Source organism: Heterocephalus glaber, unplaced genomic scaffold (genome assembly GCF_053883595.1).
Source record: "Heterocephalus glaber isolate CG9 unplaced genomic scaffold, H.glaber_assembly_v1.0 deba00000594, whole genome shotgun sequence".
Lineage (NCBI taxonomy): Eukaryota > Metazoa > Chordata > Mammalia > Rodentia > Bathyergidae > Heterocephalus > Heterocephalus glaber.
The window spans coordinates 34,489,889-34,513,144 of NW_028258151.1; the positions used below are offsets into that span (position 1 = coordinate 34,489,889).

Sequence of the window (23,256 nt, forward strand, 5' to 3'; positions counted from 1 at the left end):
GCACACACACGCACGCACCGCCCCCCCCTCCGGCAGGTCCCGCCCACAGCCCCGCCTCGAGAAAAGGCGCTCGCCAGCGGGTGCGGCGGAGGGGCGGGGCTTGGCAGTGGGCGCTGAGCCCTCCGCCAGGAACTGCAGTTTCTGGTGCGCATGCGCGGTTTGAAGAGTCCAGGAGGCGGGAACATGGGCATGGTCGAGGGGTGTGTGTGACCCTGACGACAATCGCAAGGTCAGAAGAGTGGAAGGTTAAACTCCTTCCTTAGGCTTTGCCTTGCACTTGCCTTGGAGCCATCAACCTAGGTTCAACGGATGTTCCGTGCAGTCCTGAAGGTCTGATGGCCAAGGAGCACTCGCTAATTCTGACTTCGTCTCAGCTTGCTCTCTTGCGGCCATTCAGTGAATGTCATCAGAAACGACTTATGGTGCCATTCTAACTTCACCTGCTTCTTTCATTTCTTATGGTACTGGGGATTGAACCCAGGGCCTTTGCACTGAGCGACACCCATAGCTTCTTTTTAACTTTCGAGACAGGGTCATGCTAACATCCAGGCTGGGCTTGAATTTAGCATCCTGCCTCAGCCTCCCAAGTGCTGTGAAGACAGGTGTGGACCTCCACGCCCAGCCTCCCCTACTTCCTGCCTGGCTTCTAGCAGCACCTGCTCCAACTGACCTGTCTGCTCCCTCCACTGAGCTCTGTTGAGTCCAGGAGCCACACAGCCGTGGTCTCAGGTGTAATTCCAGGGCCGGGCACATGCTAGGTCCTCAGCAAATACTCACTGCACAAAGATAGGGTCTTCAGGCCACAGGCTGTTGGAGGAAACGTGGGAAAAGCCCTGGTCCCTGCCCTCTCCCCTGGGCTCAAGTGAGACATCAAACAGCGCTTCCCAGCGGGCGTGTGGTAGGGGAGAACTGATGGAAACCTTGCTTTGCCAGATGCCGCCTCGCCGGATGTGGTTAATCTGTCAGTCTGAGGGGCTGAGACCCTCACAGGGAAATTGCCTGCCTTGCTTAACCTTCTGACCCGGTGGTGGGAAACGCGAGGTGCCACAGCTGTTTCGCCCGTGTTTTTCCCTTCGTGGGGAAGTGAGCCTTTCTGGATTTAGGGTTTACAGTGTGATCGCTCTTTCAAGGAAGCTGCTAATTTGGTAAGTTTTGTTTTGTTTTTGGTACCGGGGATCGAACTCGGGTCTTTGCGCTTGCGTAGCAGGCGGCGAAACCACTGAGCTAAATCCCTGGCCCGGTAAGTTATTATTTTTGAACACAGGTGGATGTGAAGGATTTTTACTCAAAACCCAGTGGTTTTGACCTTTTCTGTTGAATGGGCGACTGGCTGGCAGGGTTTGGGCAGTGCCTGTCCTCAGTGTCCTCCCTGGGCGGAGGACTTCGGCCTCCTGCTGCAGTTCTGGGCCCCTCACTTCCATCGCCTGCAGTGCAGCAGCTGCCTCAGAGCACATCTCTGGGCCACCTCAGGGACCCGAGTCTGCCCGGCGCCCTGGGGCACCTGCGTATGTGAAGAGGACGGAAAGGGCAGGGTGAGGCCGTCCACCGCGTTCACTTTCATTTCTGTTTTCAAGAACGGTTCCCCAGTGCCAGCGCCCGAGACAGCAGGCAGCAGGGGTGGCAGCCTTGCGCTTGTTAGGGTTCCCTGGGGTGAATCCTGCCCACCGGGAGGATCGAACTGCACACACTGTCCCGTTCCACTCTGTCATCACCCACTGTACTGTGATTCCTGAAATTCTATGTATTTTTATTACGAATCTTTGGGAAAAAATAAGAAACACAAGCCATTAAAAGGTGTTGTTCATACTCAAGAAAAGAAACCTTGCTTTGTATGAGCTTTGCCTTTCAACCCATTTGTCTTTTGCCCTCTTAGATTTCCTCTTATCTGCATCTGAGGACAGCACAGCTGTTTCTCTCGCGGGGTGCTAGGAGCAGTAAGGGCACTGCACACAAGATGACGTTTGGAAAACTGTATTGCAATGGCAGCAACGGGTTCCTTTGCATGAGCACCGCCCTGTCCTCAGCCCTGGCTCTGAATTTGGGGATCTGCGGCAAATGTGGGCTCTGCCATTCGTGACCCAGTGACCCCAGGTAGGGCACACTGCCTCCCTGGACCACAGACCAAAGGGCATAGCAGGCTCTGCTTCCTGGCCGGGCAAGGTGGGACAGTGCGCCCACCCAGCCCAGCACACTGGAAACGTAACAAAAAAAGAAGAAAGAAAAAAGAAAAAAATGGCAGCATTTAGAATTGTTACGGATTTCTATATATTTATTTTTATTTTTTGTATGATACTGGGAAATGAACCCAGGACCTTCGCACTGAGCCACATTCCCATCCAGCCCTTTATATTGACAGATTCATGCTCAATTGCTCAAGTTGGCTTTTTTTTTTTTTTTTTTTTTGGTACCAGGGATTGAACTTGGGACCTTGCGCTTGTGAGGCAGGCGCTGGAACCACTGAGCTAAATCCCTGGCCCCTCAAGTTGGCCTTGAACTTGCAATCCTCCTGCCTTGGTGTGCTACCCGTGTGGTGATTTATAAGTTGCTTTTAATTGAATCCAGAAACCTTTTAGACATCAGTCAGTGACAGATTATTCAGGGATTTGTGCATTGCTGGTGTCCAAAAATCCCCATTCTTGCTGGGCAAGGTGGCACATGCCTGTCATCTCAGTGCTTAGGAGGCTGAGGCAGGAGGATCACTGTGAGTTCGAGGCCAGCCTGGGCTACACAGTGAGTTTGAGGCCACCTTGAACTACATAGTGAGACCCTGTCTCAAAAACAAACAAAAACCAACCAACCAAACAAAGTATAATCATATCTGAAAAGTTTCTTTAACCACAATAGAGTCATTTGGCCCAACTGTCCCTAGCGCTGAGGTTGAAATGCTCAATATAAAAGGCATATACTCTTTATTTTCTGTTGATCCACACTCCCCTCCCCGCATTTGTTTCCTCCCAAAGGACTTGCATACCCTGGGTGACTTCAGTAGCGCAGATGCCAGCCATGGCTGGCAGAGAGGAGCAGAAGCTTGGTGCAGAAGGTCGGGAGCCATGGAGAAGAGCAGACAGCCATGCCCAGCAGGGGCCACCACCGCAGGGGCCAGGGCCACGCAGTCTCTGGGCCGAGAGGAAGCTGTCTGTGCCTGTCTGTTGCTTGGCTCCCAGTGCACCAGAGATCAGAGGTAGCTGTTTGCAGAGCAAGCTTGCCTGTTACGGAAAGGGCTTCCTTGTTTAAGAATATTCATCATAGGGCCGGGGATTTAGCTCAGTGGTTTTGCCACCTGCTGGGCAAGCGCAAGGAACTGAGTTCGATCCCCGTACCAAAAAAAAAAAAAAAAAAGAATATTTATCATATGCATGTATTAAAATATCACTTTGAACCTCATGCATATGTACAATTACGTGTCAAATTTTTTTAAAGAATTCACTTTGTCCTTGATTTTTCAACTTTTTTTTTTTTAGACAGAATCTACTCTGGCTTTGAACTCACTATGTAGCCCAGGATGGCCTTGAACTCGTGGCAATCCTCCTGCCTCAGCCTCCTGGGTACTCCAGTGCCAAGAATGCACCGTCATTCCAACTCACTTTGTTCTTGATAGCCGGGTTGATCCCTGGTCCCTGGCCCAGGAGAGGCTCGAGAAATTGAGGAAAGACTTTGGACTCCTCCAGATTACAGCAGGCTCTTTACAGTCCAGCCAGTTCTCTGGGTGGCAGCTGTCGAGGGCCTCTATTTGTCCCCCAGTGAAACTCCTGTGCCTTCCAAGAGCACCCACACCTCCCGTCTGCCCACTGCCCTTGACTGCCCCTTTCTACCTTTTTGAGTTAGAGGCTGATTTTGTTTTCTGTTGCTGCCGTAGCAGATCTCACATTTAGCACCTGAAAACAACAACCACATGCTCTGCGGGTCCAGAGTCCACAGGCTGATTTCTCCACTCAGGTTCTTCAGGCTGAGATTCAGGAGCTGGCTGCCCAGCCTCGACCAGGAGGCTGTGGGGCCTTTGCTTCCGGGATGGTGGCAGTGTTCAGATACAGCTCCACCAGACCTAGGGAATGGCGTCCCCACCCCCGTGCTGGTTGCTGGCAGGGGTCGGGGCCTCAGAAGCTGCAGCGCCCCCTGTTCAGGGTGACGGTCACCAGGGTGTTCCCAGCCCCTTCAGGACTCAGTCACTGCTTGTGACTCCCCTATGTCTGCTGAGCTCTCCTGCCTTCCTCTTCTGCTTTTATGGGCCCAGAAAATCCAGAATGATCTCCTTGTCTGAAAGTCAGACATTGGGCATGGTGGTGCATGCCTGTAATCCCTGTGTTTGGGAGACTGAGCCAGGAGGATCACCAGGAGTTCAAGGACAGCCTGAGCTCCAGGGTGAGATCCTGTCTCAAAACAGAACAAAATAACAACAAAAAACCCCATGAAAGATAAGACTGAATTAAGCCAGGTTATAGTGTTTACATTATGATCTCACGTTAGCAAACAAGGGCACTGATATTTATAGAAAAAGATCTGAAAAGGCGAGAAACGAGTTTATTGTGTTAATGTTGGAAATTAAATCATACACTTCCACTGCCAGATGTGGTGCATGCAGCTGTAATCCTGGGACTCAGGAGGCTGAAACAAGAGGATCACTTGAGCTCACATTTATTCATTTGCTCAGCCTTATGACATCTCTGAAATGGCTTTGGAATCATTTCGCCCACACTGTGATATAAACAAACCTGCCAGAGACAGTTCTGAGTGCAGCTACAGTTTTCTCTGACCGTTTCTGATCTGATCCTGGCTTCCAAATCCACTGCCCTTGTGAGGCTGCTGGCTGGGAGGGCAGTGGTGGGAGAGAGGGTGCCTGGGCTTGAGCCAGAGAGACAGTGAGAAATGAAATGCCCATGAAGGAGAGAGGGGGAGGTGCAGGGTCAGGAACAGAGGATGCATGTCTGCAGCTAGGGGAGAAGACAGCTGTGTGGCGGCACCAGGCCACTCGATGGCAGGTTCTCCTGCAGCTATCTTGGCAGCTGAGGTGCAGGAGTGGAAAAGACAGATGGATGGCAAGGCTGGTGGGTCCAAGGGTTCGGGATGAGCAGGTGGCTGTGGCAGAAGGGTGCAGGGTGAGGATACTGGAGTGCTGGCAAGAGGGGGGGTGAAGTCACAAATCTCGGAATCTGGGCCAAATGGGTCAGGAAGTGGACCTGAGAGGGAGAAAGGCAACTGAACGGAGCTGTGAAGAGGGTGGTTTTCCTCTTTTTTTCATTTTCTTCTCAGTACTGAGCACTGAATTAGGGCTTCTCACTAAGCTGCATGCCTAGCTTGACCCCCTACCCCCTTTAAAACTTTTTTTTTTTTGGTACAGGGATCAAACTCAGGACCTTGTGGTTGTGAGGCAGGCAGCAGCACCCCTGAGCTAAATCTCTGGTTCTTTTAAAACTAGTTCGAGACAGGGTCCTGTTCAGTTGCCTGTCAGGAGCAATGCTACATAATGTTAGGGAAAAATTATTTGGTTAGTTTAGTTCTCCTGCCTACAGCCCAGCTATGGAATTCTGAGACATAATTCCACTTTGGCCTCGGGTCACAACTGAGACCTCAGTGATCTGGGTGATGCTGTGATTCTCCAGGACAAGAAACATCCTGGGAGCTGAAAACATCCTGGGAGGAACAAACATCTACTGAGTTCTTCCTTGTTCTTGGATTGTTACACCTTATTTATGCAGGATGTACTGAACTCTCTGCAAGTCATTTGTTACATTTGTTTCTCCCAATGTACTGAATAAAAGGTGCGGTAAGCTAGGGGCTTTGATCTTTGCTGCCCAGAGCAGCACTCATCAGACCCGAAGCTCAGCTTCTTCTCAGTCTGAGTTTTCTGCCTGTCCTGTCATTTGCCGTGTACTGCCGTGGCTCGCAGGAGACTAGAACTTAACTGCAGAGGTTTTAGTAACAGGCGTGTGCCATCACGGCCAGCTAAGGAGGTTAATTTTATACGTTGACTTTCTCTCTTCTTTGTTTGCTTTTCAGATGAGGTCTCACTATGTTAATCGGGCTGGACTCAAACTCCTGGGCTCAAGTGATCTTCCTGCCTCAGCCTCCACAGTAGTGGGGAAGACAGGTTCGTGCTATTGCACATGGCACTGCACTGTTACTAACTTGTGCATAAAAGGAACGTGTGTATTGCTGCTGAAGGGGCTGAGTTTTTCCCTTGGGGAGCGGAATGAACTGTGTTCTGTGTTTGCATTTTGACCAAAACCCCATCATGTGACAACCTTGTTACATGAGGTTGGCACAGAATTTTCACTTGTAGTATCATTTGGATGCTCATAGAATTTTAGATTTGGGGAGATCTTGAATTTTGTTTATTGCTCATGCCTTTTTTTTGTACCAGGGATTGAATTAAGGACCTTGTACTTGAGAGGTGGGTGGAGTGCCACTGAGCTAAATCCCTGGCCCACTAGATCTCAAATTTTGGATTAAGAGTAATCAATCTTTCTCTGCTCTTAAGGGATTCTTTTCTTTTTTGTGTGGTGCTTGGGGCATGTAGCCCAGGCTGGCCTCAAATTTGCAGTGATCCTCCTGCCTCAGCCTCCCAAGTCTGGGATTAGAGGTGTGCACCACCACACCCAGCAGGAATCTTGTGGGTGTTTTTGGTACAGGGGATTGAACTCAGGACCTTGCAGTTGTGAGGCAGGCAGAGGAACCACTGAGCTACATCCCCAGCCCAGGAATCTTGTTTTTTATAGATCACGGCTCAGCTGCTCAGACCCCACTGTGGAGTGAGCCCTGCCTGTAATAGAGATGCTCTGGGGCTCTTCTCTGCTGAGCAGGCAGCTTGGGGGGAGTGCAGGGGACCCAGGCGGTGCTGGGCTGGTGGGAGTGGTCCTGGGAGACCCACAGAAATGTCACCTGGGACTTGGCCCAGTCAGCCGGCCGTACCACAGTTCACCTTTGTCACTGGAAGGATAAAGCAGGCTTTGTGGCTACAGAGGTGTCTGTGTTGTGGATGGTGGCCTCTGTAACCTGGGGCCACCTCTGCCTCTCCAGACAGCACAAACGGAGTCAGTGCGGCCGGGAGGCCGGAAGTTAGCGGACCCCCATTCTGCAAAGTGGGGTTTTGTTTTTTTCGTTTTGGTACTGGAGATTGAACTCGGGTCCTTGCGGTTGCGCAGCAGGTGGCAAAACCACCGAGCTAAATCCCTGGCCCTTTTTTTGTTTTTTCTTGAGATAGGGTCTTGCTATGTAGTCCAGGCTGGCCTGGAACTCACTCTGTAGCCCAGGCTGGTCTCAAACTCATGGTGATCTTCCTGCCTCAGCCTTGCAGGTGCTGAGATGACAGGCAGGCGTGTGCCCCCCATCCACGGGTGTGACCTGGCAGTGACAGGATGTGTTGCAGGTGGCCACTAGGCTTGGTGCTCGTGGAAGGCACTGGAAAGATGTGGCCAACATCTGTCCATGTGAGGATAGTGGGCTAAAGCATCAGAGGGAATGGCGGGATCCTGAGAGCAGATTTTATCTATTTATTTATTTAGTTACTGGGTTTGTTTTGAGACGGGGTCTTGCTATGTGGTTCGGGCTGGCCTTAAACTCACTGTGAAGCTCAGGCTGACCTTGAGGTAGGGGTGGATCCTCCTGCCTCAGCCTCCCCAGTGCTGGGACCACAGGCCTGGGTCACCATTCCTGGCCGGAGAACAGATTGGAACCACCGAGGTAAACGTGCACACAGCCGTAGGACATCCCACGCGCAGCATCAGATTCCAGAACCCCTCACCTGGCCCGCGGGAACCGTCTGGCCCTCCTCAGCAAACCAGGCGGATCACACGCCTAGACAGCTTTAGTACAGGGATTTTATTTCTGTATAGCAAGGTCCCCCAAAGGGTTTAAAACAGAGCTTGGTCTTGGTAGACAAGGCGCACGGAACCAAGAGAACCCGCTCCCAGGGGGCGGCGAGGCCTCGTTCCGCGGCCGCTCCGCTGTGCACCTGCGGGGGGCGCATGCGCTCACGGTGCGACCTGGACGCCATGTGCGCGAGGGGCGCACGCAGGCTTCCTGCCCGCTTCCCACCCCAGGGGCCCTAGGGGCACGGGTAGGTGCACACGTGCAGTGCCGGGTAGGCCACCAGGCTGCCGCCCCTCCTGCGGCCCGGCTGCGCCCCGGGCGCCGGCTCTCCGCGAGCGCTGCTGAGGCTCCGGGGAGCGAGGGAGGCTGGAGCACCCGGCTTCTGCCCCTGTGCGAGAGAGCAGAGGTGCGGGTCAGGGCTGGACAGGTGGGAGGCCGAGGCAGGCAAGCCTCTCCCCCAGGGCCGGCTCAGCACCGCGGAAGGGGTCTGTCCTGGTCCCCTGGGCTCCCGGGGGCTCGGGGAGGGCAGAGCCTGACCGGTAGGGGCGATCCCACGTGTGTGGAAGTCAGGGCCCCACACCCCTGTTATTAGAGCAACAGCCCTGCAGAAACGGAGGGGATCCCCCAGGCGATGGAGGTGATCAGAGGATCTATGTGCATGTGTGAAAAGGCCACACTGAGACCTAGTATTCTGTAAAAATAATAGGCGTAATCAAATAAATTTTTTACAATGAAATAATCCACTAGAAACATTAAGAAAATGAAGTAAACGTAAAGGTGTGGGTGGCATTCATACCATACATATACATTTTTGTTTTTTTGAGACAGGGTCTTGCTGTGTAGCCCAGGCTGGCCTTGAACTCACTATATGGCCCAGGCTGGCTTCAAACTTGCAGTGATCCTCCTGTCTCAGCCTCCTGAATGCTGAGACTACAGCATTAACTGTTGGCATAGCCGTGAGATGCTGTACCTGCTGCACCCTCTCCTTGTCCTTTGGCCTGATCAGGGGAGGTGCTGGCTGGGCCGGGGCAGCGTCTCGGCCTCTTCCACTTAACTGTGTCTGAAATATAGGAGCTCAGCCTCACTTAGTTTCCTAGGTGAAAACTGGGATTGTACTGAGCACACAGCATTTACGGGCTGTCTATGCATGGGTGTTGGAGCATGCTGACATCCCAACCTCAAGAAAGGTGAAACCCAAAGAGTGACAATTCAAAGAGGAGGAAAGGGGGCAGGGCCTGGTGCTGCTGGCCTTGAATCCCAGCATCAGGGGCCTGAGGCAGGAGGATTGCAATTGGAGCCCACCTTGGGCTATGAAGTGAGTTCAAGGCCAGCCTGAGCCATATAGTAAGACAATCTTACCTTTGTGTCCAGTGAAAGCAGGCAAAAGGGCTAATGTTTATCAGTGCCCATCTGCAGGGACTTTTCAGCTTCAAATCTAATGCTCACACGACCTTTAGGGTGCATATTTCAGATTCAGAAACTGAGTCCTGGGCTGCTAAAGTAACTCACAGAAAACCAACTGAGCAGAAATACTGCAACACAAGTGTGTCAGAGTACATTTTTCCCACTGTTGTTTTCTTTGTTTGAGGCAGGGTCTCACTAAGTCTTCCCAGCTGGCCTCAAACTCGAGGCAATCCTCCTGCCTCAGCCTCCTGAATGCTAGGCTCACAGGTGTGCGCTGCCATGCCCAGTGTTTTCCCAGGTTTGGAAGACCGGGTTTGTAATGCACCATACATGGTGAGAAAGCTGGGGGATGCAACACACATCTAGACAAGGAAACCCACTTGGGCTTCGTAGCCTCCTGCGCTTAGCCTAATGCTGATTCTAAACAATATTTCTGACAATTTTGTGCATAAAACAAGTTTCCCGGCTTGGAACTTTTCACCGGGCTGTGACACCGGTCCTCCACAAGTTTAGATTCTGGAGCTCAGTGGGTTAGGGATGGTGCCCTGTATCCGCAGCAGGGCTGGAGCAGAACTCAAGGCCCACTCTGGAGCCTGTGCCCCAGCTGGAAGGATGGGGCCGTGCCCGTGTACCTGGCACTGCGCAAGGGACCTTCAGTCCCATCAGTCCCCGGCACTGAACCCAGGGCCTTCTCAATGAGCTACGTCCCCATCACCCCCCTTTTTTTTTGGTACCAGGGATCCAACTCAGGTCCTTGTGCTTGCGAGGCAGGTGGCGGAACCACTGAGCTAAATCTCCGGCCCAATCCCCTTATTATTTTAAACCTTGAGACAGGGTCTCAATAAGTTCCTCAGACTGGGCTCAAACTTAGCATCTTCCTGCCTCAGTGTGCGCTGCCACTCCCAGCTCCAAAGCTATCTTTATACATAAAAGAATCAAGGATTTACAGCCACACAACTCTGAAGGGCCAACCATTTCCTGCAATGGAAATCCCTGCTCGCTCCCCAGTGCCCCTGGAAACCCCAGGCCCGAGACAGGGTTGTTTCATCCCCAGCACCAGGAAAGGGCTTGTCGTGTCACTGGTATATGAGGCCTGCGGGTGGCGGGGCGGCAGGATGCGGCCTCTCTCTGCACCGCAGGAAGCCACAAAGCACTGGCATTGCCCAAGGACGTGTGGACGCCTCACCCCGGAGCACCTGGCCCGCACTTCTCCCCCTGGGCAGGAGCGAAATCAAACACCGTGTGACAGTGACGCCCACTACCTGTTGGCGTCTCACTTTCTCCTGTGTTACCGCTGCAGGGCCAGGATTCTCCAGCTGTTTAAGAAAGGCCGGCTGCTTCTGCAGGGTGGTGGCAAAACTCGCCCGTCCTTCAAGGGGTCCCCCAGCGAGACCCCGGCCAAAGCGCTTCTGTCTTAGAAAGCAGGGGCCTGAGGAGCCATCGTCCAGGGTCCCCACCACCCAGGCCCCAGCCTCCACCCGCAGCTGCCCAGCCGGTCAAGCCTGCCCTCTCCTGGCCCCTGGACCCCGCAGGCACCCATGCTTCCGGTGAGTTTTGACTCCCCCACCGAGTTACTGTTCTGATACTGTTCATTTCGCTGTTTTCTGGTCTGCAGTGGCTTCTTTTTCTTCTTCTGAAACATCTTTATCTTCTGACTCACCTGTCAGGGGAAGTACAGGGAAACATGTCGCCGAGGGTCCCAGACCTTTCCCTCCTGGTGTTGGGGACCGAAGCCAGGGCTCTGGGCACAGCAGGCCAGGGCTCTACACCAAGCCCCATTCCTGGATGTTCTGCAGATATCCCGACACCTGGACAACCCACCAAATTACCCAGCAGTGTTAGGAATTTCTTTCCACTACTGGGGACTGAACCAGGACCCTCACACTGAGATACACCACAGCCCTTCTTGTCTATTTTGACACAGGGTTGCTAAGTTGCCCAAACAGGGCTGTAACTTGTGATCCTCCTGCCTCAGCCTCCCAGGGTGCTAGGATGATAGGCCTGTGCCATCAGCACTGGCCCAGGGGCACGATATTTTCAAGGCAGTAATCTCACCTCCTCTGCCCTGTGCAGTAGGTGAGCAGGGAGTCCATCTGAGAGGGAGCTGTCGGAACCGCTGGTGCTGTCACAGAAGGAAAGCAGAAGGGACACGGCCAGCCGTGACTAACACTCACAGGAAGTGACACCTGCCAGCCGTGTGGGACTGGGATACCCAGTCTGCCACTCGCTCTCTATGCTTCCAGTACTGAGATTACTTTTCCCTGCTGCTAGGCATGGACCATGCCAGGCAAGTGCTCCAATCCAAGCTCCACCCACTGCCCATTTTTATTTTATTTTGAGACAGGGTCTCACGAAGTTGCCCAGGTCGGCCTTGAACTAGGGATTCTCCTGCCTCAGCCTCCCAAGTAGCTGAGATTATAGGCCACGTCACCACACCTGACAGGAAAAATTCATGACCCGAAGTCCATTCACTCGTCCTGAACCACTGCCTGCCGGGCAGCAGGTCAGGTACAGGCAACTGCAGTGCAACCCAGCCAGGTCACAGCATGCGGGGCAGAGCTGCATGTGGCCAGGGTTGGGGGCAGCCACAGGAGCTGCCGTGTGCACTCCCAGAGGGCAGCGGGGCCTGGGACTTGTTTGGGCACAGACGCCCCTCAGCCATTCCTGTCTGGCTGCTCTGTTCCCAGGCCAAGACTGATAGGTCTCCCACCACCTCAGCAGCTATTATGTATAGTAGCTGCCCTCTTCCTGAGGTGCCTTGCCCCCTCCCCTGTGTGACATCATGCCAAGATGGTTGCTCCCACCAAAGAATAAACCCTTCTTCCCAGCATGCCCCTGTTCCCGCCTAGAGAGTAACCTAATACTCACTTACCTCCTACCACCTAGTGACATCACAGGCTTCTCCATTCCCTAGTCACTACCTCACTCAACCCCACCTCAGCCCCTACAAACCCCTCCCCAGTCTCTATAAAAGACTCTCCCTGCCCCGTTGCTTTTGTCTCTCCTTTGTTCAGAGACACCCCGGCAGATCTATTCCCCTAATAAAGGCTTGTTGTGGCCTGGTCTGGTCTTGGTTTTCGGCCCTTTTACCGGACAAAGACCCTACCAAAGACCCTACCAAGTGCTTGTTTTTTGGGGGGTGTTTTTTTGGTACTGGGAATCAAACTCAAGGCCTCATGCTTGCCAAGCAGGAATGGTGCCTGAGCCACATCCCTGGCCCCTACCAAGTACTTGGTAAAAATGTATTGAGTATATAAACAAACAAACCTTGGTTTTCTTTCCCGTTTTTTGAGACAGCCTCTCACTATGTAGCCCAGACTGGCCTCGAATGTGCGGCAATCCTCCTGCCTTAGCCTCCTGAGTGCTGGATTACAGGTGTCTGCCACCACGCGTGGCTTCTTGTTTTTCCTTTGAACTGGGGATGGACCCAGGCCTTGCACATGCTAAGCAGGGCCCTCTAACTGAGCTGTAGCCCAGTCTTCACCTGCTTTGTTTTTTGAGACAGGGCCTCACTAAGTTGCCTCAACTGCACTTGAATTCAGGATTGTCCTGCCTCGGCTTCCTGAGTAGCTAAAATTACAGGTGTGCACCTGGCTCTGTATAAACAAATCTGGTAGTATTTGGAGAGCAGAGACCAGGAGTATCACTTTGTATGTGTGTGGTTCTTTTTTTTTGGACAGGGTCTTGCTCCTCACTCTGTAGTTCAGGCTGGCCCTGAATGCATGATGAGCTTCCTGCCTCAGCCTTCCTAGTGCTGGGAATGCAGGTGTGCACCCTGGTGAACACAGGGCATTTGGATTGAGTGACATCCACAGCCCTTCTTTTATTTTGTATTTTCAGATGGAGTCTTGCTAAATTGCCTGGGCTGACCCCAAACTTGGCCCCAGGCTGGCCCCAAACTGTCTCAGCCTCTCTAGTGCTGGGACTATAAGCATGCACCACCATGCCTGGCTAGGAGTATTATGTTTATCACCCAGCTCTCCCTGCGAAAGTTCTGTGTGCCCATCTAGACTAATCCAAAGCGCCACTCCACAAACTGTCCCTGCTCTTCAGGGCCAGGGAGAGGGCGCCCCACTTGCTTCCTGTTCTCCTTCATCCAGTCCTTGGCTGATCAGCTCAACGGGTGTCCCCTGCCCAGTTCAGCTGCCAGTACCCAGAGCCAGCTGGGACCCTCCAGCCTGCCCTGCCGAGCCATCCCGAGGACCAATGGGAGGTGACCTGGGCCTCCTGACCAGAGGCTGCCAAGCTGCTTTCTGTAATTCTTTTTCTTGATTTTTGTTTTTTTGGGGTTTTTTTGGTACTGAGGATCGAACTCAGATCTTTGTGCTTGCGTAGCAGGCGGCGAAACCACTGAGCTAAATCCCTGGCCAGATTTTTGTTTTTTGAGACAGGGTCTCACTATGTAGTGCAGGTCGGCTCTGAACTCATTCTGTCCCCCCAGGTTGGCTTCCAACTTGGAATCTGCCTGCCTCTGAGTACTAGAATTACAGGTAGGAGAGAGCACGCCTGGCTTTTGCAGTAATGCTTTACTTTTCTTCTTTGAGAGAGGGTTTCATTCTGTAATTTGTGGTGACCTCGAACTCATTATGTAGCCCAGACTAGCCTTGAACTCAGGGTCTACAGGACAAGGGGCTGTGGAGGCCCCAAGTTCGGACTAACACCAAGACAGCAAGAGAGGAAACAAAACGACAAATTAAAACGAAAACAGGCCGGGGGTGCTGGCACACACCTGTCATCTCTGCACTTGGGAGGCTGAGGCAGGAGGATGGTTGCAAGTTCAAGGCCAGTCTAGGCTACACAGGGAGACTCTGCCTCAACAAACAAAAAACCCCACAGAGAAGGGCTGGGGGTGTAGCTCAGTGGTGGAATGCTTGCCCAGCATGTACCAGGCCCTCGGTTCTACCCCAGTACCCAGGGAAAAACAAACAAAAAAGAATGGCTTTCATAATCAAATTTGCTAGCTGGAGGCTAGCCTGGACTATATAGTGAGACCCTGTCTCAAAAACAAAAGAGCAAAGCAAATGAAGTCCACTTGTTTTTCTTTGAAATGAAATTTCTTACCTGGATTCAATGTCAGACAAATGGATGTCACTCCAGTTTTCTTCTAAGTTCACATCTTGTCCAAGCTCACTGAGTTTCCTGTGGATTTCCTGGTGTACCAGCTCCGTAAGCTCTGCTAGACACTGAATGAACTGTTGCAGTGAAGAACAGAACTACTTTTGATACCTGTTTATGTAGTCATCAAATACGGAGTACATGGAAACCAAAAAACAAAACAGTAACAAGAAAAGCCGGGCAGGGTGGTGCACGCCTGAGATGCCTGCACTCGGGAGGCTGAGGCAGGAGGATCGCCACAAGTTCGAGGCCAGCCTGGGCTACACAGTGAGACCCTGACTCAACAGCACCCAAAAAAGCAATGAGTAGACACCGAAAGGCTGGCAGACTGCGGCTGGGAACAGTCAGGAGTAAGTGCTTTCCTTCAGCGGCAGCCAGGGTTTTAAATAATTCGGAGCTCACTGCATTTCTCGAAGCCCGTCTTACCTTGGTTTGGTCAGGATCACAGAAGTCCAGGAGGGTATCACAGATGTGGTGACCCAGAGCCTTGAGGTCCTCGGTGGTGAGGTGAGTGTCTCTCCTACTGCCTGCAAATGAAACACAAGGCACACTCTCTATGGGGAGGTTTTTGTTTGTTGTGGTTTTTTTGAGGCAGGGTCTTGCTATGCACGTAGCCCAGGCTGGCCTTGAACTTGGCAGCAGTCTTCCTGCCTCAGCCTCCTAAGTTCTGGGATGACAGGCCCAGCTTGTAGAAGAATCTTTGACAATAAAAAGAGCATTGTCATGGTGACTGTCACTGCTGAGGTTTGCCCTGTGGCAGGCGCAGGCATGATGTGTACTGTTTTATCACTTGTACATCCTCCCTGAGCGGCCCTGAGAGCGGGGACCTTGTCACTGGCAGAGGAAAACCAGGTTCAGAGAGGCTGAGCAGTTCACCAGGCCATTCCATCCAGACCGCACCCCACATGTGGGTGCAGGGTCCCCAAACACACAGCCGACGAGGGCCTCCCTGCCTTTGCCCCGGGCTGTGCCAGGCTGGCACTGAGCGGCTCACCCAGTGTGGACCCCCCGAAGGTGGACTCCAGGGTGTAGCTGTTTCGGATCCCCATGCGCCACATCACCACACGGCCCGTGCCTTCTCTGTTCTTCTGGACTTTAAAGTTACAGCTCTGAAACGAGAACTGCAGAGAACCGCACGCTGTTGCTTACACTCACGGGGAACAGCAGTCTCAGGTTCAGGGCTGTGTAATGCGATGGTTCCCTAGAGTTCTACATGGGGCGGTCTCCTTCCTAAAGCGGGTCTCATGAGACATCTGCTCTGAGAGGTGCCAAGGGGTTTTATGGCCTGGGCCAGGTGGCACATGCCCGTCATCCCAGCACTTGGGAGGCTGAGGCAGGAGGACCGCTTGTGACTTCCAGGCCAGCCTGGGCTACAGAGTGAGACCCTGTCTCAGGAAATACACAGCTAAAGCTTCATCTCAGACACTGTGCCTGGGAGGCTGGGAGGCCCGGCCCTGGGTCCTGGGTCCTGCTCACCTTCTCCGGGGCGTTCTTGCTTAGCATGAGCGGGAAGACCCGCTCGTGCAGCCAGTGCCTGCGGCTGTTGCTGCTGCAACCGTACAGGAAGACGTTGTTCTTGCGGCTGTGGCCGTGGAAATCGCAATACAGGAGAACCTCTCTTTCTTCCAGGAGTCTGTGGGGGCAAACACAGGCCTCAGTGGGGATCTGAGGGCCATCGAGGTTGCTTCCCTAGGTGCAACTGTTGGTGCCTTTGCTTCTAGGAAAAGTGCAACTCTGGGACCCAGGATGTAGCTCAGTGGCACTGTGCCTGCCTGGCAAGCGTGAGGTCCTGAGTTCAATCCCTGGTACTAAAAAAAAAAAAAAATGCAACTCTGAAGCGGGCATGGTGGTGCACACCTGTGATCCCAGCACTGGGAGGCTGAGGCAGGAGGATCATTGCGAGTTCAAGGCCAGCCTGGGCTACATAGCAAGGCCTGGTCTCAACCAAAAGCCTGAGCAGCCGGAAGGCCTCACCTTTGGACCATGTTCCTGGTGTACCAGATGCACGGGAAGGCGTCCTTCAGGAGGGTCCGGTAGTGGCGGTTCAGGTCCCGCCCGGACAGCGAGCAGCGGTGGTTGCCCACGATCACGCCGTCAGGGTTCAGCATGGGGACCACTTTGAAGACGAAGAGGTCGCGGAGGAGCTGCGCGTCGGGGGAGCTGCCAAGGATGAAGTCCAGGAAGCCGCGCATCACCCACGAGCCGGCGCTCTCCCCGGGGTGCACGCGCGCGCTCAGCACCACGGCCCTCTTGGCGGCGGCGGCCTGCGGGCCGCGCGCGGGGTTGGTGACCGTGAGCAGGTACACGGGGTTGCCGGCCAGGCTGCAGCACAGCGCGCGCAGCCTGCACACGCGGGCCCGGGCCGGGTCGCGCGCGGCGGCCCGCAGGTAGCGAGTCAGGTCGGAGAAGGTGTAGGGGTAGCCGGGCGCCCAGAAGCACGTGTCGCGGTCGTGCGGGAAGCGCGCCGTCCACGTGAGGCAGTAGCTGCCGGTGCCGCCCCGGAAGTAGCGGATGTCACCGCCCTCCCGGCGCCACCCGACCCGGCTGCTGCAGGCGTCGCGCTGCGAGTAGAGCAGCGGCCGCAGCCCCACGGCAAACAAGCTGCGGGGCTTGCGCAGGTTGACGATGGTGAAGCGGTAGCGCACGTCCTTGCGGGTGTTCTGCACGCGGAAGTAGAACCACTGCGTGTGGCGGTCTGTGTAGAGGTCGGGCCGCAGGGTGAGCTCGTACTCGTAGGCGGCCCTGTCACGAGCACAAAGAAGGCAGGTCACACCCCCACAGGACACGCTCTACCTAATGTTTATCCTCTTCCTTGTTTGGCTTGCTTATTTATTTTTGGTACCGGGGATCAAACTCAGGTCCTTGCGCTTGCAGGGCAGGCGTTGGAACCACTGAGCTAAATCCCCAGCCCCTATTTATTTATTTTTGATACTGGCGCTCACTGTGTAGCCCAGCCGATCCTCCTGCCTCAGCCTCCTGGTTCTGGGATCGCAGGTGTGCCCCACCACACCCGGCTTGGAGAAGTTATTACTGTCTGGGACATGTTTTTACTAATAGGGACTTAAGTGCGCTCCATTTTCTTCTGCAAGCCGGAGAGATGATGTAGATAAAGTTCACTCTGGGGAAGCTCAGGAGTGGGATTCTCCGTCTTCTTCGGGCCCCCCCCCTCCACCTCTTCCCCTTCCGGACCCCCTCCTACGCTCATTCTGCGACAGCGGACTCGCGGCGACTCACACTTTGACGGCTTTCTGCAGGTTGCCACTCTCAAACCTCGACTCGAAGAGCAGGGTGTCGTCCTCCGGACCGTGCAGGGACACGGCGAGCTGCTGGACCGACCCGCGCTTGCCGCCCACCCGCGAGCTGGTGAAGTAGGAGCCTTCGGTGGGCACTGAAGACGAGAGAGTTTAGGCCAGGTCCGCTCAGAGTTTTCGCAGCCAGCAAATAGGTGCCGAGCCCCCTACCTGCCAACACTGTTCTGGGTTAACAAAAGAAATGTTCAGGTTTTCCTCAAATCGGCAGCGATCCTCCTGTCTCAGCCTCCCAAATTCTGGGATGACAGGTGTGCACCACCACGCCCAGCTCAATGACGTTCTATGGAGTATCTGAAAACATCTGAAATCTTATTCTACACAAAACACAAACAGGGCTGGGGATTTAGCTCAGTGGTGCTGCACCTGACTCACAAATGCAAGGTTCTGGGTTCAATCCCTGGTACCAGGGGGGAAAAAAAAACAACAGAAACAGAAACTGGGTGTGATGACACACGCCTGTAGTTCCTGGACTCAGAGGCTGAGGCAGGAGGATCACCAAGAGTACCAGGACAGCCTGGGCTGTAGAGTGAGGTCAAGACCAGTCTGAACTACATAGCAAGACCTTGTCCTCCCCTGCAAAAGTTAACTTTTCTTATGGAAAATAGGTATGTGGTAACTTTGTCGCAACACATCCTTCAGTGTGCTTCAGGGTGGTGACAGTACCTGACTGTAACTGGTAGACAACTGTTCCTTTCTCTTCGCCCATAATTTCCGGGACCTTTTCATTTCCTGTTGACTGATAGAAATATTCTGGTTCTGGTGGGACCCACTCTGGAAGGAGACATTTTATTTATTTAATATTTATTGGAACCAAGGATCAAACTCAGGTCTTTGTGCTTGTGCAGCAGGCAGCGAAACCACTGACCTAAATCCCCGGCCCTAGTTATTTATATTTTAGCAAAACATTTACTGGTACATTTTAGATATACATAATGATAACATTCATCATAGGGAATTTGTACCAGTACGTAATATATCTTGCTGCTTTTTTTCCCATTCCCCTGCCCTTATGTACAAAAGCTTTGTTTCCATCTTTTCCTTCAATTTTCTTTTTTTCTTTCCCTTTCTTTCCCCTCCCCTCCCCCCTCCCCTGTTCCCCTTCTCATCTGAACATTTTCTTCCCATTTACCAATGTCTATTGTACATTTTGGTTCTTATTTCCACTTTTGGTTTCCCACACCGGAGAAACAATGTGGTATTAAATGTGTGTCTGATTTATTTCACTCAAGAGTATGGTCTCACGTGCATCCATTTAGCTAGAAATGTCTGAAGCTCATCCATCTTAGGAAGAAGACATTTTAAAGAGTATGTAGTGAGAAATAATATAAAAGGCACCATCACGGCTGATATGAAATTGCAGTGATTAGGGCCAGGGATTTAGCTCAGTGGTGCTGCCCCCTGCCTTGCAAATGCAAGGTTCCAAGTTCCATCCCAGGTACCAAACAAACAAACAAACAAAAAACACACTGGTACTCGAAATTGCAGTGATTATCAAATGTCCAGTTTGGTCAAATCCAGCCAGGTCTAACCCCATTTCCAGCTTGTTCCTAAATTAATTATGCCTTGTTTCTTTCCATAAAAACTATGAGGATACTTTTAACAAAAAGCATATACAGTGAAATAATAAATCTTGTTTTATTGTATTTTATTTTTTGAGATAAGGTCTGACTATGTAGCCCAGGCTGGACTCAAATTCCTGGCGATCCTCCTGCCTCAGCCTCACGAGTGCCAGGATTACAAGCATGTGCCACCAAACCCAGCCTCAGAATATAGTTTAAAAACCTTCCTGGAATATAAATTCAACCGAGCATATTAATACAGAGACAAAGAACCTAGAAACAGCTTTAAGGATCCTTGCGTTTGGGACTCTAGGAAAGCAACCCCGTCCGGGTCGGCCCAGCCAGAGGCCAGAAGCGCATCATCCCGGGGCCTAGCTCGCACCCACCAGCCGCTGGACGCGGCCCTCACCGATGTGCTGCACCCTCTCCCTGATGACCTCGCACTCCACCGGCCAGCGCGGAGCCTGCAGGGGTCCCCTGCCTGAGAGCACCGGGAAGAGCTCGCGGGGCTCTCGCAGCCGCGGGGTGGCGCTGTCGGGCTCGTCGTAGAGAAGCTGTCTGCTCCTGACCCGCGCGGGGCTCAGCGACCGCCGACCTACGAAGGGAAGGGCGAACCTGGAAGGGTGCTTTTCCTCCCAGGGCCTTCGCTGCGCCCGTGCGACAGCTAAGTCAGGTTAAGCGCGGACGTGTGATCCCGTGTCTCCTCTAAGGAGCAATTTAGTACCGCATGACAGGTTCAAAGTCATAAAATGTTACGATAAAATCATGCATAGTCCAGCCAGGTGTGGTGTGTAATCCCAGCACTCTGGGAGGCTGAGGAAGGAGGGTTACAAATTGGAGCCCAGCCCGGGCAACTTCGGGACTTAGTGAAACCCTGTCTCAAAAGTAACACATGTAAAGGGCTGGGAGTGTACTCAGTGCAAAGGCCCTGGTTTAATCAGAGTACTGCCAAATAATAATAATAATACACAGTCTATTAAATATTTAGATATAAAGCTTTACAGTAAATCAGGCTTTTTTTTTTTTTGGTAAAGATAATGATTCAGGGCTGGGGGTGTAGCTCAGTGGCACAGCACCTGTCTGGCAAGTGTGAGGCCCTGAGTTGATTCCTGGTACAAAAAAAAAAAGATAATGATCCCAAGACATTGAAACAGTGGGTTACACAAACAAAAAGAGACCTAGTGTGCCTTTTGGGGGGCGGGCTGGAGATTCCTGAGGCCTCCAGGACTCTGGGATGACAGTCCTGGCCACTACACTCAGCTTTCACTGTGTCTTCTTACTTCATTTCCTTTCAGAGTGCCACAGAGGGAACTTTAGTGCACCCATCAGCATTTTAGGAAAAATAGTACATAAAACATTTGTTTGTTTTGAGACAGGGTCTTGGTATGTCGTCCAGGCTGGCCTTGAACTCACTATGTAGCTCAGGCTGGCCTTGAACTCGCAGTGATCCTCCTGCCTCAGCCTCCTGAGAGCCGGGGTTACAAGCGTTCGTCACCTGCTGGCCCAGGCAGCTGGGCGTCTCCTTGGTCCCCCCGCCAGATGTCAGGCAGGACAGGGCGGTCGCTACTCACCCTGCGGCGTCTCCTTGGGCAGGGCGGCGCGGGTCACAGGCTCCCGCTCCCGGGGGCGGCCGCTCTTGGGGCCGGGCGGCGGGGGGACGGGGCTGGGCGGGCGCCCACTCTGCACTAGGAACAGCGGGGTCAGCGCTCGGGTCCCACCCGAGCCGGCCCGACCGCGCCCCTGCTCCCCTAGAGCCGCGCAGCCCCGGAGCGCGAGCGCAGCGCGACCCCAGGTCACAGCCGTGAGCGAGCAGGGGCAGAGCTGAGCGCAGCGAGGCCGGCGGGAGGGGCGGCCGGCGGGAGCCCAACCCCGGGGAGGGCGCCAGCACCAGGGCGGCCTGAGGCCCCTGTCCTGGGCCATCTGCGGAATCTGGCAAACCGGAAATTCAGCAAACTAGTAATCATTTCGAAAATGAAGAAATGGTGGTGGTGGTGGAGGTGGCACTAGTTATCCCAGCACTCAGGAGGCTGAGGCAGAAGGATCACGAGTTCAAGACTAGCCTGGGGTACACAGTGAGTTGAAGGGCAGAGATGGCAGTGTTGGCCCAAAGACAGACAAAGCGCGAGTGTGTCACGGCCAGGAGAGGAAGCAGAGCAAGGCGAGGAGGAAGCACTCGCTACCAATGGGCATTGAGAGTGCGTCTCGGGGATGCTCCCTCCCTCTGGGCGCACAGCCCCCTTGGGACACGGGCCGGCCGGTCAGGGTTACCTCGGAAGTAGCCGTAGTACTGCAGGTGACGGCGCATGAAGTCCTCGTAGGGGTCGGGCAGCGGCTGTGGAGGATAGTCACCCCCTCAGGGAACCCTCTCCCAGGGAGCCCGGAGTCTCCACAAAAAGCGCACGGGCACACACACGCGCGCGCGCACACACACACACACACACACACACACACACACACACACACGGACAGCCATCCGTAACCGCACAAAGAGCTCTGGGAACTGCCCTGCCCAGCTGGGATCTGCAGCTGGACCTTCAGTCTGGGGCTGGGCGGAGCGGACCCACCTGCTGCAGCTCGGTCTTCAGCGCAGGGAACATGCTACCTCCGCATGGCGCCCGCGCTCCCAGGGGACTGCTGCTCACACAGAAGCTGCGGGTCGGAGGCGGGAGAGTGACAGCCCTGCGGCTGCCAAGGGGCGTGTGTGCGGGGCGCGGGGGGGGGGCATGGCTGTTATCCCAGCTACTGGGGGGCGCTGACCCAGGAAGATTAGCTTGGGCAAATTAGGGAGACGTCAAAACAGAAATATAAAAAGGGAAGCTGAGTTCATGCCTATAATCCCAGCACTTGGGATGCTACACAAGAGAGTTAGAGGCCAGCCTGAGATACATTAGCCAGACCTTGTTTTAAAAATTAAAACGAGGGCCGGGGATTTAGCTCAGTGGTTCCTCCGCCTGCCTCGCAAGCGCAAGATCCCGAATTAGATACCCGGTACTAAAAAAAAAAAAAAAAAAAAAAAAAGATTAAAACGACATGGGCCGGGGATGTAGCTCAGTGGCGCCTCGCCTGCCTGGCAAGCATAAGGTCCTGAGTTCTATCCCCGCTACAGAAAAACAAAACAAAACAAAAAACAACTAAAATGAAATAACAGCTGGGATGTAGCTCAACGCTACCTGAGCTCAAGCCCCAGTACCACACCTGCTGATGCTTCCCTGGCTCGGTCTCTCTCCCTTCTGGGGGATGTTATCCACCAGGACGTCCGGAAGAAAGCGAAAGAAGCGGGGCGGGGCACCCCGAGGCGTTGCCATCTGGCGGCTGGGAGGTCCGGGGTTGGGGCTACCTGGCCCGGGAGGGTCACAGAGCGGGGGAGCAGAAGTTCCAAGGTGAGGCGGAGCCCGCTGGGCAGGGCAGAGGCCGCGTACAGCCTCGCGGGACAGGCTCGCCCCCGCGCCCAGCTCCGGACGCCGGCGTAGCCTAGCAACCGTGGGCCAGGAGCGGGTAGGCCCGGCGAAGGGGCTTTTGCGGTCATCTAGGCCCCCGCCCACGAAGGACCCGGACTCATTCCTGCACCAGTGTGTAAATTGGACTGAGTGCTCCCGGGGGCGGCTTCCCCTCTCCACTTCTCTCCACCCTGCAGCCAGACGGGAAAAACCACCTTCTTAGCTGAAAACTGCGAGCAATCAACCATATAGGAGGAAACAAACCCAAGTCACCAGATTCTTAAAAATGGTCAATTCTGTATCAGGTGAGGAAGGCCAAGTCTGGAAAACTTGAGCATTTAAAACAAAATCTTTTTTTTTTTTTTTTTTTTTTGCGGCACAGTCTTCCTTTGTAGTTCAGGCTGACCCTGAACTATGTAGTCCAGGCTGGCCTCGAACTCCAGGCAATCCTCCTGCCTGAGCATCCCAAATGCTGGGATCACAGGCATGCGTCATCAAGCCTGGCTCAGTTAAGACAGAAACTTAACAGCATGTTGATAGCCTTTATTTGGAGAAATTTACCCCATGCGTGGGTCAGGGATTTAGCTCAGTGGTTCTGTCACCTGCCTCACAAGCGCAAGGTCG

The 23,256-nt window shown here is 53.6% G+C and overlaps 1 protein-coding gene and 1 long non-coding RNA gene across 17 annotated transcripts; one reads left to right on the forward strand and one right to left on the reverse strand.

The window, feature by feature from the left end:
- The first annotated feature begins 45 nt into the window (after positions 1 to 45).
- Positions 46 to 7,662, forward strand: LOC147829575 (uncharacterized). Its single transcript, XR_015448872.1, has 4 exons — positions 46 to 1,145; positions 1,874 to 2,091; positions 2,961 to 3,181; positions 5,995 to 7,662. It is a non-coding gene; the product is annotated as an uncharacterized LOC147829575 (long non-coding RNA).
- Positions 7,663 to 7,794: 132 nt separating this feature from the next.
- Positions 7,795 to 22,655, reverse strand: Agbl2 (AGBL carboxypeptidase 2). Of its 16 annotated transcripts, none has more exons than XM_087205077.1 (18): positions 22,391 to 22,503; positions 22,093 to 22,186; positions 21,760 to 21,844; positions 21,464 to 21,527; positions 20,767 to 20,880; positions 19,605 to 19,790; positions 18,300 to 18,407; positions 17,560 to 17,713; positions 16,300 to 17,067; positions 15,802 to 15,958; positions 15,320 to 15,446; positions 14,752 to 14,852; positions 14,272 to 14,402; positions 11,266 to 11,332; positions 10,778 to 10,870; positions 10,473 to 10,619; positions 8,672 to 8,866; positions 7,795 to 8,194 (listed from the first exon to the last, which is right to left on the reverse strand). In XM_087205077.1, the coding sequence occupies exons 3-18, from the start codon at positions 21,790 to 21,792 to the stop codon at positions 8,042 to 8,044; spliced, it is 2,598 nt and encodes an 865-aa protein (XP_087061203.1). In that variant the 5' UTR covers positions 21,793 to 21,844; positions 22,093 to 22,186; positions 22,391 to 22,503; the 3' UTR covers positions 7,795 to 8,041. The 16 variants fall into 16 exon arrangements, 11 of the variants coding, with proteins under 11 accessions (XP_087061203.1, XP_087061200.1, XP_021119820.1 ...); XR_015448867.1 differs by lacking the exon at positions 22,093 to 22,186 and adding an exon at positions 9,166 to 9,257 and having other exon boundaries at positions 8,179 to 8,194; positions 8,777 to 8,866; positions 21,760 to 21,880; positions 22,391 to 22,648; XM_087205074.1 differs by lacking the exon at positions 22,093 to 22,186 and having other exon boundaries at positions 14,272 to 14,393; positions 21,760 to 21,880; positions 22,391 to 22,655.
- Between the last annotated feature and the right edge of the window lie 601 nt (positions 22,656 to 23,256).